Consider the following 19,811-nt stretch of genomic DNA (forward strand, 5'->3'; position numbering starts at 1 on the left):
TTTTTCAATGATGAAGAATCTCAGTTGCGAAATGGAATGTTTCTCATCTCTCCAATGGAGGACTAGTGGTGAAGTTAAGTTCTGATTGCGGATTCTGCTCTTATGTTCCGTTATGCGAATTTTGACCTTTCGTTCCGTTTTGCCAATATACATTTTCCCGCATGGGCATTTGATTGCGTATACTACATTGTTGGTGTTGCAGTCACTGGTATGTTTTAACTGTATAAGTTTCCCTGTGGTTGGATGTCTGCACGTGCTCCCTGTGATCACATTGTTACAATTGATACAATTTAAGCATCTTGTGGTTCCCTTGTATGTTACTGGACTCTCAGGAGGTTGTTTATGTTTGAGCCTTGTTCTCAGATTTGGTCCTCTTGTGTATGCATGTACTGGAAGTTCTTTGAAAATGCCATGGAAATCTGGTTCCACAGATAATAGTTCCCATCTTTTGTTGATTATGTCTCTGATTTTTGTCGATAAAGTTGTATACTTAGTGACAAATACCATTTTGTCATGTGTTTTCTTCACACTTGGTTTCAGTAAATCCAATCTATTCATTGATTGTACTCTGTTTAGTTGTAACTCTAGTACTTCTGCTGGGTATCCTCTTTCCATATATTTATGAGCTTGTTTCTCTAGTGTGTTTTGACACACTTGTGGATCTGAGCATATGCGTTTAATCCTGATGAATTGGGATACTGGTAAATTCTTTATGAGACTCTTGGGATGAAAACTCGTGTAGTCAAGAGCGCTGTTGCGGTCAGTAGGTTTCGTATATAGTGCTGTTTCAAAGCCGTGTTGTGTTTTAGTGATTCTGACATCTAAATAATCTATAACTGTTTTGCTGATCTTATGAGTGAATTGAATCCTGGTATCCACTTGATTCAAAGCCATTATCAATTGTTCAAGGGTTTCTTGTGTATCATCCCAGATCAAAAACACATCGTCAATAAATCGACTGTACATTTTAACGTGTGACCACTCTCTCAATGACATCAAATGATTCGCCTCATACTGAGCCATGAAGGTATTTGCGTACGCAGGGGCCCCTGCAAAGCCCATGGATGTCCCGTTCAATTGTGCAAAGTACTCATTCTTCCATGTAAAGTAGCTGTTATGAAGACAAAATTTTAGTAACTGTATCAAAAAAAAATTTGGGTTCATGGGTATATTCTCCATTTTGAGCAGTGCCCATTCGATGGATTCCAGTCCTGCGTGGTGAGGTATGGAGGTATATAGTGCCACCACATCTATGGTGCACATTATCCAATGTTGTTGGAACCCTGCCTCTATCCATTTCAGTTTATTGAGAAAATCTGTCGTGTCCCGTATGTAGGATCCCCAGCCTTGGACAAACTGTTGTAGGTGATAATCAATATAGCGACCAAGGGGGTCAAAGATTGACCCGCACCCTGATACTATCGGTCTGAACGGAGGGTTTGTCGGGTGTTTGTGAATCTTTGGGATCATATAAAGATTTGGACGTCTGGGATTCTTTTGCGTAAGATATGCTGAGGTTTGCTCATCGATCCATTCGTTGTCTGTAGCTGTTTTTAGTATGTCACTCAGCATGTGCTGTAATGTCCCTGTAGGGTCTGATGGTAATTTGAGGTATGTGTTCAGATCTGCCACATGTTCATTGACTTTTTGATCATAAAAGGCCGTATCCATCAATACTAATGCGCCGCCCTTATCCGCAGGTTGTATTGTCAGGGATGCATCATTTGCCAAATTATTTATTGTATATTGTTCTTGTTTAGTTAAGTTGTTGTGTCGTTTTCTTTTGTAATCCAAAGCCTGTAGGTCTTTCCTGACCATTATTTCAAATGTGTCAAGCATCTTATGCGACACTGGTGCTTGGAATGTACTTTTAGGTTTGAATTTTTTGATGGTGTTGTCATCTCTGTACTCTGTTGGTTCTGCCACATTTTCAAAATAATGTCTCAGTTTTAATGTTCTCATAAATCTGAAAAATGCCCCCTCAGTTTCCATCTCATTAGTAGCAGCAGTTGGGACAAATGTTAGGCCTTTGTTTAAAGTTGATACTGATTTTAAGTACATACATTTCTTCCTCCAGTTCCCTTATGGTTTTTGCTAGTTCTTCAATTATCAGTAGTATGAGATCCAGGGAGCATTTGTTTAAAATGCTAAACCATTTGTCCATAAATTTTGAGTTAAGATTGAAACGAAATAACATCGGTTTTATTGATAAACGTAAGCCTCTTGGAATGCGCTTTGCTCGGTGATATTGAATAAGAGTGGAGGCATGCATCCTTTGGTTTAATTGGCGACGTGTTAGGTACTCTAGTTGTTTCAATTGTTGACTTATTGATCCCCCATGAACATCCATGTTTTTTACTTCTTTGATCAGAGAGTAAATTTGATCTGCCTGGTCAAAGAAGTAAAAAACAACAAATGCTCCCTGGATCTCATACTACTGATAATTGAAGAACTAGCAAAAACCATAAGGGAACTGGAGGAAGAAATTTATGTACTTAAATCAGAACTTGAATCTAGGCTGGAGGCAGATACTTGGAAAATGAACTTGGAAGGAATCAACATTAAACTGGACAAATATGAAAAGGAGCTACAGGAAGGAAAATTAAGAAAGTACAAACGAGATACTATAGATTATAAGCTCAACGAGGTTTATACATGGGCGGACATCTATGCCCGACGTCAATACATTCCAAAAAAAACAACTACATCTGCACGCTCCTCTGAGGAAAGCCTCGTGACAGATAAGGAGATATCTATACGCAGAGGACCAGTTAATGCTAACCAAGAAGGGGTTATCACACCAGCTGAAAACACCAATCAGGCAACTACCAGCAGAGAAACGTCTTTTTTGTCACAGGTACAAGACTCAGGACAACCGCCAACGGCACCACCAGAGACATTAGTAACAAGCGGAAAACAAGGCGAGGAAATGGCCGGAAAAGCACTGAGAAGCGGACGGACAGTGATTTAATTATCAATATATCTTCTATCACATTGACTCAACAACAAGTATCAACTTTAAACAAAGGCCTAACATTTGTCCCAACTGCTGCTACTAATGAGATGGAAACTGAGGGGGCATTTTTCAGATTTATGAGAACATTAAAACTGAGACATTATTTTGAAAATGTGGCAGAACCAACAGAGTACAGAGATGACAACACCATCAAAAAATTCAAACCTAAAAGTACATTCCAAGCACCAGTGTCGCATAAGATGCTTGACACATTTGAAATAATGGTCAGGAAAGACCTACAGGCTTTGGATTACAAAAGAAAACGACACAACAACTTAACTAAACAAGAACAATATACAATAAATAATTTGGCAAATGATGCATCCCTGACAATACAACCTGCGGATAAGGGCGGCGCATTAGTATTGATGGATACGGCCTTTTATGATCAAAAAGTCAATGAACATGTGGCAGATCTGAACACATACCTCAAATTACCATCAGACCCTACAGGGACATTACAGCACATGCTGAGTGACATACTAAAAACAGCTACAGACAACGAATGGATCGATGAGCAAACCTCAGCATATCTTACGCAAAAGAATCCCAGACGTCCAAATCTTTATATGATCCCAAAGATTCACAAACACCCGACAAACCCTCCGTTCAGACCGATAGTATCAGGGTGCGGGTCAATCTTTGACCCCCTTGGTCGCTATATTGATTATCACCTACAACAGTTTGTCCAAGGCTGGGGATCCTACATACGGGACACGACAGATTTTCTCAATAAACTGAAATGGATAGAGGCAGGGTTCCAACAACATTGGATAATGTGCACCATAGATGTGGTGGCACTATATACCTCCATACCTCACCACGCAGGACTGGAATCCATCGAATGGGCACTGCTCAAAATGGAGAATATACCCATGAACCAAAAATTTTTTTTGATACAGTTACTAAAATTTTGTCTTCATAACAGCTACTTTACATGGAAGAATGAGTACTTTGCACAATTGAACGGGACATCCATGGGCTTTGCAGGGGCCCCTGCGTACGCAAATACCTTCATGGCTCAGTATGAGGCGAATCATTTGATGTCATTGAGAGAGTGGTCACACGTTAAAATGTACAGTCGATTTATTGACGATGTGTTTTTGATCTGGGATGATACACAAGAAACCCTTGAACAATTGATAATGGCTTTGAATCAAGTGGATACCAGGATTCAATTCACTCATAAGATCAGCAAAACAGTTATAGATTATTTAGATGTCAGAATCACTAAAACACAACACGGCTTTGAAACAGCACTATATACGAAACCTACTGACCGCAACAGCGCTCATGACTACACGAGTTTTCATCCCAAGAGTCTCATAAAGAATTTAGCAGTATCCCAATTCATCAGGATTAAACGCATATGCTCAGATCCACAAGTGTGTCAAAACACACTAGAGAAACAAGCTCATAAATATATGGAAAGAGGATACCCAGCAGAAGTACTAGAGTTACAACTAAACAGAGTACAATCAATGAATAGATTGGATTTACTGAAACCAAGTGTGAAGAAACACATGACAAAATGGTATTTGTCACTAAGTATACAACTTTATCGACAAAAATCAGAGACATAATCAACAAAAGATGGGAACTATTATCTGTGGAACCAGATTTCCATGGCATTTTCAAAGAACTTCCAGTACATGCATACACAAGAGGACCAAATCTGAGAACAAGGCTCAAACATAAACAACCTCCTGAGAGTCCAGTAACATACAAGGGAACCACAAGATGCTTAAATTGTATCAATTGTAACAATGTGATCACAGGGAGCACGTGCAGACATCCAACCACAGGGAAACTTAAACAGTTAAAACATACCAGTGACTGCAACACCAACAATGTAGTATACGCAATCAAATGCCCATGCGGGAAAATGTATATTGGCAAAACGGAACGAAAGGTCAAAATTCGCATAACGGAACATAAGAGCAGAATCCGCAATCAGAACTTAACTTCACCACTAGTCCTCCATTGGAGAGATGAGAAACATTCCATTTCGCAACTGAGATTCTTCATCATTGAAAAAGTACCAATAAAGCAAGGGATTGATAATCACCAGAGACTAATGCAACGAGAACTATTTTGGATCAGATACCTTAAAACACTAGCTCCAGCAGGGCTCAATGATAAATATGACCTCTCATGTTATCTGTAAATAACTTTTGAGCTCTCACTTCACATCAATCACTTCAAGTGATACAACAACCCTTATAATACCACCAGTCCAAACACCGTATACTATAGGACGAGAGGGATATTACATTGGGCCATATAAGTATTGCATTATCTTCATGATTTATTGATGTATACGTTAATTAGTAAATGTGTATCAGATTCTGTATCATTGTTGAAAATAGTTTATTATCGAGTACAGCATTAATATCAATGACTGCTTAATGTTCGACTTATCTGGGACACTACCGATGGACCCACAGGGACACTGGTCACCTTACCAATTCACACAATATTCACCAAAACTGAGCACATTTTTATTTTTTAACATTAGGATTTGCATAGTTTATAGTGTTCCTCACATTAGGACGTTTATTCATAGTATAACCACATTTTAGAGCATCCAAGAGAGTCGCGTGATAACTTTAATGAAACTTTAATTTCATTTATTTTCACATTGAGTTATTTTTCATTTTCATTTTGAGGATTTTCTTGAATTATCCGTATAAAGTAAACAAACTCAATTTCATTTTTAGAATATTTAAGAGAGTAGCGTGATAACTTTCACGAAGGACTCGTTCTACATAACATTTATTCCGTTTTTATATTGAGTTAATTACGAGGATTTTCTAGAAGAAGCAATACAATATAATGCCGATAATAGAGAGATTGATATGATGAGGCAAATACCATTCTATGAATTACACAGTAAGCTATAGGAGCGATACCAACATGGCGGTCACATTTGTAAACACATCGGTTTGAGGCTCAACACTTAGTCCGTCGTCTATGTTCTCAACTCCGCATTTTGGCGGAGTACGCAGAGTTTTAATGGTGATCAGCAAGTACTGGGGGAAACCCGGCGACAGCATGGGAGCAGGAATTTAGACACGGAGAGAAGCTTTGGCACACCAGGTACGCAACATGTAGCATAAGGAAATAATTCTAAGTCCCCAACATGCTCCTTAATGTAATATAGTAAAAAAAACTCTTTTTCTCACCATGCAGATTACAATCAATGGTGAAGACAAGGTAAGGGCTTTTAGACCAACAGTTCGAGTAACCCAGTTTTTGAGTGGCTTATTTTCGGTCCTGATAGGTTTTACATTCTTTTCATTGCAGAGAGCACCGAACACGCTAATCAGGTATGTTTAATAAGATTCCTCAGTTTCAAGTCAGCTGACAGTTGAGGTTTTGTAGCTAACCTACATAGGCGATTTATTATTACTTGCAGCGTTCCACAATGAGCAATTGAGTGAGGCGAACACATATGCATAACTGCAACTACAGATACAAGGTAGGACTATTACACACTGTCTAGTTACATACCCCCATGAACCACCACAGAAATGAATTTCACACATCTTTATATGTTTTTATTACAGAGCCGCCCCTGACGAAGGCACTGTAGAGGTGCCGAAATGCATTGGGCTCACTTGTAAATTTATGTACATTATGTGGACAAATTTAAGCAACGCCAAAGTATTGAAAATGTTGAAATTGCAAAATGTATCAATGTTAACGTGATTAAGGAAACGAATCATATGCTTGTGTTATGAAGATTGTAAATAACAAATGAGCAGATTCATTGACACAAAAGATGCAATAATCAAAATTATAAATACAAATAAAAGAATAATAATAGCACAACAGAAAAAGTGTTATGAGTGATTAAGGTGCGGAGCACCACGTGAACAGTGCACGATTGGGTGGGTCCAACAACCCATCATAACCAATTCAGATGCCACAGGACTGACTACCCTGAACAATCGCAGCACCGTTGGAATAACTGAAAAATTTGACAAAATACGGAGTGCTCCTCACGCGCTTCATTTTTTCACATCTGTGGTATATTTTAGCATAGGTACTGCAGATGGAAAGATATATAGGCGGCTTTCCTCCTCTCTCTCTCTCTCTCTCTCTTAGGATTGTGGATATGGCCATTATAAAAGACCATTTTTACAGAAATGCCTGTCCCTCTTCCACTAACAGATGAGATGATCCGCTTGTATTCCATACAATACGAGTGGGTAAGGATGGATAATATCTACTGATCTGAGGTTACTTCCTCGTATTCCCCTGTTGGATGAATAAGAAGATGGTCCTTGTTTAAAGGCAGGGGTGCCTCTCCTTTGTGCCTCTTTGGACTTTCCTTATTCATTGATTCAAAATCTTCCTCCAAAATAGTGTAGTCCTTCCTGGAAGGCTGCTTGCTGTTACATGTGTTTTGTAGTATGTATTCCTGGGTTGGTAGCCTTACATGTTGTTTGTTTACAAAACCTGCCTTTTGCTGGTGCTGCTATTGTAGAAGATCCCTAGCATCATGTGGTACACGTAGATCTTGACCATGGAAAGGTAAACCAATGAGGTGTTATTGAACATCTGGATGGAAACCGTAGATTCTAACTCATGCATGTAGTCTTAACAGGACACTGGTGATAATTTGTCTCAAAGCTGTATCTGTAGTATTCAGAGCACAATGAGCATTGGCTATCAATTTACCCTTACTAATAATTGAATTAGCTTTTTTTGCATGCATGCACCAGACAGATGTCAAATCCTTAATCTCCTCCCACAGATAACTTTCTTGCCATGAGAGTAAAGTCACAGAATCGGTCATACGCCACTGGGGAGCTGTCACCATGCTGAAACACTTAACGTAAATCTTTTCACTCTTTGTCAGACAGGGCAGTACCCTGTATTCCGTGCTTTATTGCCCTTTTTCCTGCAGTATGAACCACTAGAGATTCAGGTAGGGCAAGACTCCAGATGTAAATGGGATGATGTGGAGTTGATTTGTATTTCAACTACACCTTGGGTGTTTCCAGTCTGAACTTAACAGGGTCTTTGAAGATTTTTGTTGAGAACTGCCTCGCAATCTAAAACACACTCTTTTCCGTTTTTGACAATGCTTCTATTAGAAAATCACCCTCTTCCTTCTCATCATGATCTGAACAAGATTATACGAAGCCACCCAAGCTATTATTGCATGATAAGCCAATGTATCGCCAGCCGGGAAGCCTTAACTGAGTTGAGCCCCAAGAAAAAGCTGTCCTGCACAGGTAAACATCCAAACATTTTCTTGCTGCTTTATGGGTGCTGTGTCCTTATATAGTGGTTTTGCGTCTATTATGTTTTCTGCCTCAAAATCAGAATGCACATAATGGATAGAATGATATAGTGATGCTTTCCGAAGACTAGCAGATGGTTGGTGTCTGAACTTTTCTTAGGAATCGGGAAAGCCTTGATGTAGGCTTAACACAGAGGAGTGCCAGACATTTGCAAATACACACAATGATTAATATATGACAACACGACTCAAGAAGGAGATGCACACAAATTTATAAAATTAGCAAGTATTTTTATATATGTTTAGGCATCAGAGAGTAATCGTTCAGGTAAGCGCGTTTTTAAATATAAATTTTTTCACCTTTAAAAGTGGACATTTATTTAGTTCTGCAATGTTATCCTAAGGAAGGAAAACAAGTTCAGCAAACCGGCATAGTAAAAGGACTTACAAAACCAATTTTCAGGAGTTAAGGTGAGTGGTGGGCAAGGTCCAAGGCAGCACAAACAGAACATCCCCAGTGGTACAAGGGCAGCCGGGTGGAAATCCGCATCGGGAGCCCAATTGGTCGGTCGGGGCAAACCAACAGGTGGGTTGAAGGCTTGCAATGCTCGGGTTTACTTATTGGAAGCAGTCGAACGAGCCTGCATGCAGAGGCTGCAGGCGATGTCGGGAGAGTCCACGAGGGGTGAATCAACGATAGACTCAAGCTCTGGAGGGCTGGGGGACCTTGTTGACACCGGTAGCCAACATCAACTTGAGCCGGGGGTGACGGTGCAGTGGTGGCTCCAGGTGTCGGGTGGAGGCCTCAGAGTTTTCTCTTTCGGAGTTTCTGCAGGATTCAGGGAACAGTCCCACAGTTCTTTCGGGAGGTCTTGGTCTTTAATATAGGCAGGCAATCCTCCAAGGTTTTGGAAGCACACAGCTGCAGGACGAGTCGCCTTTGATGCAGGTTCAAAAGAGAATGGCAGACAGGGCTGGGGCCAAGTCATGTGCTCTCTTCAGTCGTCTTCTTTTGCTGTTCTTCATGTCCTTCGTAGGTTGGCAGATTTGCTTCTCTGGTGCCAGGGTCTCCGCTAAATACTGAATTTAGGGGAGTGTAGGGTAGCAGCCAAAGGCGACTGACCCTTGGGGTCACCAAGCCCCCTATATGACCACTTGATGTGAGAAGAGAGCATAGCTCTGTCCCAGAAGTCCTAATCATGCCATCACAAAGATGGCTACGTCTGAAAAATCATGTCCACCTCACAATAGCCCATCTTAGAGGCAGTACTAGCCTGGAGGTGGAATGTCTACCTGACAAGCTAACATTCCCACTTGTCCAGGGTACAAGGGGTCCTGGACAAAGGGGTTTGACTTCCCCTCTTGGGAGGGGAGTCAGATTCGTATTCCAAAGGCAGCAGCTCTTTAAAGCTTGCCGGCCCAAGGAGGCTAATCAGCAGGTCATCCTGTTCCCGGACAAGCTTTTTTTAAGGGTCTCTTGAGAGCAAAAAGTTCTTACTCTAGGAGGTCAGAACATCGTCTCAGGTGGCAGACTGGCTAAATCAGTCAGCAAGGACACCAAAGGCTGGTAGATTTTCAGGGGGCCCCTCTAAGGTGCCCTTTGGGTGCATGTATTGGGGAATCCAACACGGGCATCAGTGCAGGTTTACCAAATACGAGATATTTGATACCAAACATCTGTATTTTCAGTGAAGCCATCATGTAGCTGGGGAACTCGTTTTCACCAGTGCCCAGCAAATGTTTTAAGAGGGCTTCCCTGGTCACTTGTACTGGCAGTAATAGGACTGACCAGCACAGGAGCATATCTGCTCATGCAGGTATTGGTAGGTTTTCAAGGCTTCCCCTCAGGTGCCCTCTAAGTACATTGTACAATAAATCTCACACTTGAATCAGTGTGTTTTTTTTAGAAGGGGTAGTTTGGTACCAAACACTCCTTTGTTAAGGGAAGCCATCATGGTGCTGCGGAACTCGAGTTGTCGAGTTTCCAGCCCATGTACTCTCTACTGCTTTACTGGCACTTACAATTTAATGGCATGGATCCTAAAATTTTTGGGGCATATCTGTTTATGCCGATCTTCCCTCACCTGCGGTATTGTGAGGCCAGGCAGAGGTAGCTTCATGTAGTGCTGGGTGGCATGGCACCCAGGCAGGATGCCATGTCGACTGTCGTTTTCTACCTCACAGGGACATGCACACTGCAAGAGCAGTGGGATGGTCCCAGTACGGGGGTCCTCCCTCTGACTGGCTGTAGGTAGCCAGTCACTACCAGACATGCTTCTGGACCCCTGGGTGGAGAGCCTCTGCTCTCTGGGACCAAAAATATTACACATCCTGGGCAGAAGTGTCGCATCTCCTTCACAAGGATGGGTCAGCAATAAAAGGGGAAGCTTCAAAGGCCTGATGCCTTTATAAAGTGACCCCCAGCCTCTGCTGCTAGCATCAGATGGTAGCCCCCGGTTTACACCACTTTGCACGGGAAAACTTAGGAGAGTAGGAGGTGTGCCCACCTCTGCCAATTCTACCCCTAAGGTGGGTGAGGCGAGGTGAAGCACATCTTTCAGCCCCCTCCCTCCGATCTTGAAGATGGGGACACCCCTTCAATTATGGCTAGGTCTATGCCCCTCTGACAGGAAAGTGGCTTAATAGAGGGTGTAGTCACACCAGGTAAGGTGCCCATTGGCCCTACCTGCTACTCCCCTAAAACGCCTCTAAATTTAGTTTTAAGGTGGTTTCCCCAGACCTTGAAACTATATCTGCAACGACCTTAAGAAGAAAGAAGACATCCCTACAGACAAGGATGAACATGACGAATGCCTTGGCCCCAGAGCCGGTCTACAGCTTCTGCAAACCTGCAACTTGTCTTGCTGCCAGCAACCACTGGAAATCCTGGCAGGACTGCTGCCTTCGAAAAAGACTCCAATCTCCAGTAGACAGCTAACCTGTCCAGAAGAAAACGACTCCAAGGGCTTGGGATCCAGCTGGGACCGTGATCCCTCCCACTCTGGACCAGACGCCCACAGCCAGAGGGTGAGTGGCCACCTGCCCAGTTAGTCTCCCCAGTGATCCGGACCTCGAGTCTAGTGTTGGCTGACCCCTCCAGACCTCCACGACGACACCTGCAGACTGAGTTCAGAGGCTCCCCCGATCGCCTCAGACGTCGAAAGGCATCCCTGGACCTGGAGCTGAACCGAAGGTGCCCCCTGTGACCCCTCAAAACATGTTGGTAATTATAGGATTTTTTGCAACTATATGATTATTTCAGGTCTAGTGATGCATTGTATTTCACCTTATGACCAACTTTTAACGTTTTTAATCATACAAGAGGTATTTGCTAAATAAAGCTAATCTTTTAGTATAATTCTAGGTATATTTTATACCCTTTTTTTCTTGAAAAAAAAACAGGACCCTGAAAATATTGTCCTGAGAATAGATTTATAAGAACTAACAGGGTACACATTTTCCTGGGTCGAGTTGGCCGGGGTGGCATTGCTCCTACCCTGGTGTGAGAGGTCATCAAATGATGAAGCATGCCTCGATAAGTTGGGGGTGGGACGACTACTCAAAAATCTTTTGATGACTCACGGCTTTAATATGTCAAAACTAAAATAGGGCAGTTTTGACTTCAGCATCCTCAAGTAGCTTTCTTGTGTTTGTGTACTGGAGGATATACTTGACGTTCGACCTCTATTACTCTCGTGCGGGGACAGATTGATCTTCAATGGGCTCATAATCAAATGTGAATATATGAATTGTGCAGGAATTGTCAAGGGTGGAGGTAGTGGATTCCTTTTCTTTGGGATTTGGAATGGATTAAGATTCTGTTGATGTAGAGCTCAATGTGGGACTCAATGGTGATAGGGATTCTTCGGAGCCGATTTTGGAACCATAACCAACTGGCAGCCACTCAGTGTCCAGGCTGGATTTCGTTGAGTCAAGGTTCAGGGTCTACTGGTTCTACTCACTGAGGCTGCCGATCTCCGCCTCGAGGTTCCAAGAGGCCAATTCATGGTGATGATACATTGGTGGTCTGGGAAGACAGTCACAGTTTCCCACGTGGTGGTTAGGGCTCAAGGCTTGGCTGTCTCAGTGCCATTCCTTGGCCTGGCACCGAGGTGTCGTTCAAAGTTAAGCACCAGAAAGAGGATACTGGGCTTATTTGTGTGACAACCTTTGGGTCATCTTGGTCTTGGGTGTGGCTTTAACTATGGGCTCTGGAGAGGTTTATTCTCTGTGGTCAGAGTAGTTCATGGATACATATTCGTGACTCTAGTCCTCATGGGTATGCAGAGTGCTTCAACATTTGTCAATCACTCTTTTCCCCTCCCTTCCTCTGTGTTGGATTCTCTGTGTTTATCTCTTTCACAATGAAAGTAAATCTTTTTGATCTCTTCAATATCATGGCCAGTCGGAGGGTCAGGATAACTTTGGAGCTACATTCTGTCGCGTGATCACCGTCTATTTCTTCAGTGCCTAATGCTTCTCTTGCGTCAGAAAGCCTTGCACACCAATCATGACACCTTGTTATGATCTCTTGTGAACAACAATTGCAGACTCTATGTTCAGCCTAATAGGGACATTTGCTACTGCAATTTGGGCAAAACTTAAATACAAATAAACCCCAGCCGTCTCCATCCAATTTAGCACTTAGGCTGTTAGCAGTAATAACTGTTGCATTAAAATCTTTATCAATTTTCCTACAGTATTGTGTGGGAATTCTTGATCAAGGGTGAAAATAAGGAGATCTACGCTTTTTAGTGAGACCATCCCTGTGCACAAGCAAATATGTTCAAACTCAATAGTGAAAAACACAATTTCAGGTGGCGATTTTGTCGTTTCCAGGAGGGATCATGAATCCTCTAAAAACGCAAACCTTTACTTAAGATTCACAACTTGGAATATCCACGTCCAACACAAAATGACAGGAGTCTACAAAGCATGTGATCTATAGCAGCGCATTATGCACACTTTATGGGCATTTACCTGGAGTGAGGTCAGTACGCTGCTCGATATGATTATCAGTAGCCAGAAGTCCATGTGGAAGAACTGGCAGATCATGTACGCCATATAGGTGGGAAAGATGAGCAGGAACAAGCAGAGGCTGACAGCACGAAAATGCTTCCAGAGACTCCTATAAGAAATATACATGGTACTAAGAGAAAGAGATGAACAGCTCTATACTTCAATCATAACAGTTACTGGCATAACAAATGTGTGTGGACACTCTTAACATGGTTTTCATATCTATTGGCATGGAACAACGTACTTCTCTCAACAAGGCTTCCTGTGTGAGGTTTTTCCTGCAGGACAGGTAGGCATTGGTTTGGTGGTTTCCTAATGCATGGGGTAGGTGTTCATGATGTGGCACACAAGACAGTGTAAGCAGTTTTGGAGTTAGTACTTTCTGCAGGCTTGGGATGGGTGTTATTGGTGGGATTAAGTGCTTAACTATACACAAAGGTTGAGATTATGTGTGGAACCCTTTTATCTAAAAAAAAGTCTAGTTGCAGATCTACTTAATGGTAAAAATGTTTTACTGTATGCACGATGAAGAGGGCACAGGAATCACACATGGAACAAGACAAATTACCATAAATCATTGACACTTATGGCCATGTACAAAAGAGTACTTCCGGGGGAGGAGCTAGCCGGCAAGCGAGATGGCCGCACTTTGAGCGAGCTCCTCGCCTGAGCCCGTATAATCCTGCAAACTATCCTGCATCCTCATCCCCACCAACGCTGCTCCCCCTGACTGGTAGCCAGGGACATCTGGGCACTGACCGACGGGGGTCTTTACATCAGCCACGGCCCCGACACCCAGCGACATCGGCTTGAACCCGCGGGCCTTGTGCTGCTGCCACGGGGCGGAGGCCTCGAGCTCGCGTACTAGCAAGGCCGCGACGCAAGTTACGCATGGCGGCTGCACTGCCAGAAGGCCCGGTTCCCTATAGCCGCGATCGCGGATGCGGCCCTGTGACGCGGCTGCCCTGCAAAGACCTGAGGGGGTGAGACGCGCCTCCCACGCAGGAGAGGACAACCGCGGCGGCGAAGGAGGACCGGCATCGGCGCCTGTGGTACTGGAGACCTGAATTAACCCCTGCCAGGCCTGAAGCTGCGGCGAGAGCGCCGTGGCCCCCTCTGTCCTTCCTGGACCACTGGAGAGCTGAGGCCGCACAGAGTTGGCGGCGACTCGAGGGGACAGCTAGACAAACACCTGGGCCTGGTTTGAGACGAAGGGCCGTACATGTGCCTGGAGGGTAGTATGAAGACGGACCCCCCACCCGCACGGCGGAACGACGTGAGTCTACTAGAGCCTACCTCCCAGCATAACTGAACACCCCTCTCTTTCATTGCTCCTTGTGGTGCGGTGGAGTGCGACTGACGCACCAGAACTCGTGGTCTGGACATAATTAGGAAGTAGCCCCATTATATATCCACCAACCCCCGCAACTTTTACAAAACGCTCCTGGGGCCTGCCGCATATCATTTGAGGCCCACCATCACAGCCACCTGTGCGCCAGTGGGGCGGAGGACTGTCCTGATATACATCTAGTGGTGTCAAAAACACAAGAGGGAGGTAGAGCGAAGGGTTGGATTCTTGCTCCACAAGGATACTTAAGTAAACACAGAGAATCCAACACAGAGGAAGGGAGGGGAAAAGAGTGATCGACAAATGTTGAAGCACTCAGTGTTTTGTAAAAAACAAAACCCCTCACACACCAAAAGGCCCCTTGGTGTCATGCTTCATCATCGGGGTCTTCGCACCCCTCTATCGGGATGCGGCGTGCTGCGACCTACGACTACGCGGGAGCACTAGTAGTAATGACTATGTGTGGTGTGAGGTGTATTTGTTATAAGTGAGTGGTGGGATGTGGTGAAAAATTAAAAAGTACCTGGCACATGAGTATAAAGGAAAAAAGTTTAATTCTGAGCTCTGGCTGGTACTGTTAAAAGAAGTGCGGTGTGAGGTCGAATCTGTTATATTAAAGAACAGGACCTCTGGTGTGCGTAGTCGACATGTTTCTGAGACAAGCTCCTTCTTCAGGACGGGGGCACGACCTCCCCACCTTACTCACGTATTTTTAATAAAAAATGTGTATTTACAGAAAAGTGAAGTATTTAGGCTAAGTGTGCCTACAGCGGTCTGCTACAAGTACAATGACCTGTAGATAGACAAAAAGGAAAACAACAATGGCTACCCATGTAGCGGGTAGTTCAAGCAAATGGTGAGGTTCCAGGTCACTGCACCTGCTTGAACTACCCGCTACATGGGTAACCATTGTTGTTTTCCTTTTTGTCTTTCTACAGGTCATTGTACTTGTAGCAGACCGCTGTAGGCACACTTAGCCTAAATACTTCACTTTTCTGTAAATACACATTTTTTATTAAAAATACGTTAGTAAGGTGGGGAGGTCGTGCCCCCGTCCTGAAGAAGGAGCTTGTCTCCGAAACATGTCGACAACGCACACCAGAGGTCCTGTTCTTTAATATAACAGATTCGACCTCACACCGCACTTCTTTTAACAGTACCAGCCAGAGCTCAGAATAAAACTTTTTTCCTTTATACTCATGTGCCAGGTACTTTTTAATTTTTCACCACATCCCACCACTCACTTATAACAAATACACCTCACACCACACATAGTCATTACTACTAGTGCTCCCGCGTAGTCGTAGGTCGCAGCACGCCGCATCCCGATAGAGGGGTGCGAAGACCCCGATGATGAAGCATGACACCAAGGGGCCCTTTGGTGTGTGAGGGGTATTTTACAAAACACTGAGTGCTTCAACATTTGTCGATCACTCTTTTCCCCTCCCTTCCTCTGTGTTGGATTCTCTGTGTTTACTTATATATCTAGTGGTGACAGCGCGACAAGATACGCTACCCTACAGCGGCGGGTTTTTTGCATCCCGGATTGGCGGTACGCCCACGATGTGCTGACGGGTTGGCCTGGTAAGGACTAAGACACTATTTTGAGGCGACGCGCTGCCCTCCCGCTGCCACCCGAGGGCTGACCACTTTCCCTACAGTTACTGTAGTTTGAAGAGGCTCCACCATGGGGAAGCCGGACCGCAACCAGTCGAAATTATCCTTCGAGCAGACGAAGAAACAACAAGATAATGCCACGGAGTCACGGACCCCTTCCCAGCCCACGACGTGGGAGGCCAGTGGGATAGCAGGAGACGCCATACAATCCATGTTTCACACTATACAGACCTCCCTCACGAGCATAGATGGTAAAATCGACTCCCTGACCTACAGGGTAGATCGTATGTCGGAACGCCTAGATAGACACACTGAACGTATAGACATGGCGGAAAGAAGGATTTCGGAGGTCGAGGACTCTCAGACGCAAATGGATGCGAAACAAACGAGGATGGAGAAACAGCTGGCAACCATTGCGGCGAAGGCAGAGGACTTAGAAGCCAGATCTAGAAGGTGCAATATCCGCCTGATGGGTGTTTCGGAAACCACGAACACAGGCCCAATGGAGCGGTACGTCGAGAACCTGCTGATTACCTTGTTGGGCCGAGACACCTTCTCTGATGTGTTTATAGCCGAAAGAGCGCACAGGTCACTGACCCCAAGGCCGCCTATGGGTCCAGGCCGCGGCCCATTATAGCCAAGATACTCAACTACAGAGACCACAATGCAGCACTGCGAAGGCCAGGGAACTTGGTAAGCTCACCCATGAGGGGAAGGATCTGTCGCTGTACCCGGACTTCACCTCAGCGGTACAAGAAGCACGAAAAAAATTCATGGATGTGAAGCAGAAATTGCATGAACTCAACATCCCCTATGCAATGCTGTATCCGGCGAGGCTCAAAATCATGGTGGAGGGCAAAACTCGGATCTTCAATGATACGGCAGAGGTGCAGAAATTCCTAAAACAGAAAGCGAAACTGGGCGTGCGGAGAAGATCGCCACGTAGCGAACAGGGAGAGCAGCCGATCCTGTCTGATGTGGAATAGCCCTATTCCAAGTCTGCAACGACGCCACTGGACGGTTGTATTCCTGAGTGATGTCTTAAACTTTAAAGACATTGGACATTGGTGAGATGAACATACATATGCAGCTGACGTCGCATCCAGATAAGTGGACATTAGTTTAATATATTTGGTGGCCTGTCTGTACTTCCTGATATGCTGGGGCAACTGGCGGCCCAATACTGTAGTTAACTCCTGTTGCCATGGGGACTCATAAGTGATACAACAGATATGTGGGGACTGGATGAGATTAACTAGCAGTGGGCTCAGACTCATGTAACCCTGGTTACAAGTAACGGGTGGGCAGCTCCGACCCTCACGCAAGCACCGCACAGTTACTAGTATTAGTCTTTTTTCCTTTGTTTTTTTGTCTGGTCAAACGGGGAGGTAAGATGGTTGGTGTGGGAGATGTCTCCGCCGAGTTGGGGGTGGTTGAGTGGGAGGGGGTGGTAATGGGGGAACAGAAAATTCTGACCTGTAGATGGATGATTGTACTACTTGCGACTGACATATTCCCAGGAAACGACAGTGGGGGGCTACGAGGTGCCCCTGGTAGGTTCAATCCATAGTTTCACTGCACAATAGGGGTGATACCTTGAAGGACTGCAGGCCGCTCTCTCTTCTCTCGTGGAATGTGAGGGGCCTACACAACCCACAAAAAATACGCAAAATACTGACATATATTCAGATCGACACAAAATTGACGTGGCCTGCTTACAGGAAACACATCTCACTGACAGTCGTGAAAAACACATAGGTAATAGATGGGCCTCATTCCGACTGGCATCCTCCTATTCATCATATGCCAGAGGAGTCCTTATCTGGGTGAAACGGTCCGTACCATTTACACACATTAAATCTATACGGGACGACCACGGACGCTATGTGTTATTACAAGGGAACAACGGGGGCACCACATTAACTATAGTGAATGTTTATGGTCCGAATACTGATGACCCCGTTTTTTAAGCCCAACTTTGGTCGGTGCTGAGGGAAATGCAACCTGACACGGTGATCTGGGGAGGAGACTTCAATACATGCCTAGACCCTGCCATAGATGGATCATCTAGCATAGACCGGTATGGTAAGCGGTCGGCTAAAGTCCTGCGAGATGGGATGTCCGACTGGAACCTGGTGGACATATGGAGGCAGAGGAACCCTACTAAAAGGGAGGGTACCTGTTTTTCGGCGACGCACCTTACATGGTCCAGACTGGACTACTGGTTAGTCACTCAAGACATTTGCACATGGTCTGTCGAAGTATCACACATGCCTAAAACCCTCTCAGACCCCGCACCGGTCTTACTTAAATTAAATATCCCGACACATACCCCGAGACAATTCATGTGGCGTTACGACCCTCGGCGCTACAAGATCAGGTGTTCCGGGAGGACCTGCGGCAGGCAATCCTGAGTTTCTTTGAGACTAATACTGGCTCAGTTCAAAATACACAACCCCTATGGGAAGCCTTTAAGGTCACGATTTGTGGCCACTGTATAGGTGCCCATGCGGGTATACTGCGTGATATACAGAGCCAACTGGAAACTACTGAGAGGGCTATCCGGGCTCTTGAACGCAGTTATGAGCTACAGCCTTCCGACACACTATTGGCAGACATACGGAAGCAGATTGATACATATAATGATTTTGCTGCGGACGAAGTCAAATATATTTCGTGCAACTATGTGGCACGTAGCTATGGTGAAGGTGGCAGACCTGGCAGGGCTTTGGCATACAAAATTAGACCTGCACACAATACGGCACACATTACTGAAATTAGGGATGCTAGCAATACCCGAGTGTATGACACACCAGCCATACGCAATTGCTTTACAGACTACTACACGCAGCTATAGACGGCTAGAGTTACCCCCACGCTTCCGATATCAGAGAATATTTAAATGATATAGGTCTCGCTTGGCAATCGGACACTCAAAGACGATATTTTTGCCTGCCAATATCTAAGGAGGAAATCATTGACGCTTTTAACTCTCTTCCTAAAAATAAGGCTCCGGGCCTAGATGGGCTCCCGGGAGAATTTTATAAAGACTATCGCGACTTACTAGTGCCGCACTTTGCAGAAATGCTAGAGGAAGCGTACGAGGAAGGCACACTTCCGACCACTCTTTCAGAAGCATTGCTGATAGCGCTCCCCAAGCCGGGGAAAGATCCACAGTACTGTGATTCATACCGGCCTTTATCTTTGATTAACATAGATGCGAAAATACTGGCAAAAATAATAGCAAATCGAATACAACCACTCCTTTGCAACTTGGTGCTACCTGATCCAGCAGGCTTTATGCCAACACTATCCACGGCCCAAAACTTGCGCACCATTTTCTCTCTATACCATCACCTAGACCCGGACGTGCCTGCGGCTGCAGCCTTGCTGGACGCCACCAAGGCGTTTGACTCCGTGGAATGGGGCTTCATGTTTGTCACCCTGCGTAAGATGGGGATCCCGGAACCTTTCCTAAAGTGGATTTCCCTATTGTACACGGCTCCAAAAGCAAGGGTCCGCATCAATGGCCTAACATCTGCCCCCATCCCGACCAC

General features: G+C 44.6%; 1 protein-coding gene across 2 annotated transcripts in view; it reads right to left on the reverse strand.

Annotated features, from left to right (window-relative positions):
- Positions 1–19,811, reverse strand: part of RNF145 (ring finger protein 145) — a 353,477-nt gene that overhangs the window by 82,163 nt on the left and 251,503 nt on the right. For both annotated transcript variants that reach the window (XM_078653727.1, XM_078653728.1), the window contains exon 9: positions 13,251–13,398. In XM_078653727.1, the coding sequence (XP_078509853.1) occupies positions 13,251–13,398 (148 nt within the window). The remainder of the gene's footprint in view (positions 1–13,250; positions 13,399–19,811) is intronic.

This window comes from Lissotriton helveticus, chromosome 7, assembly GCF_964261635.1.
Source record: "Lissotriton helveticus chromosome 7, aLisHel1.1, whole genome shotgun sequence".
NCBI classification, from domain to species: Eukaryota; Metazoa; Chordata; class Amphibia; order Caudata; family Salamandridae; genus Lissotriton; species Lissotriton helveticus.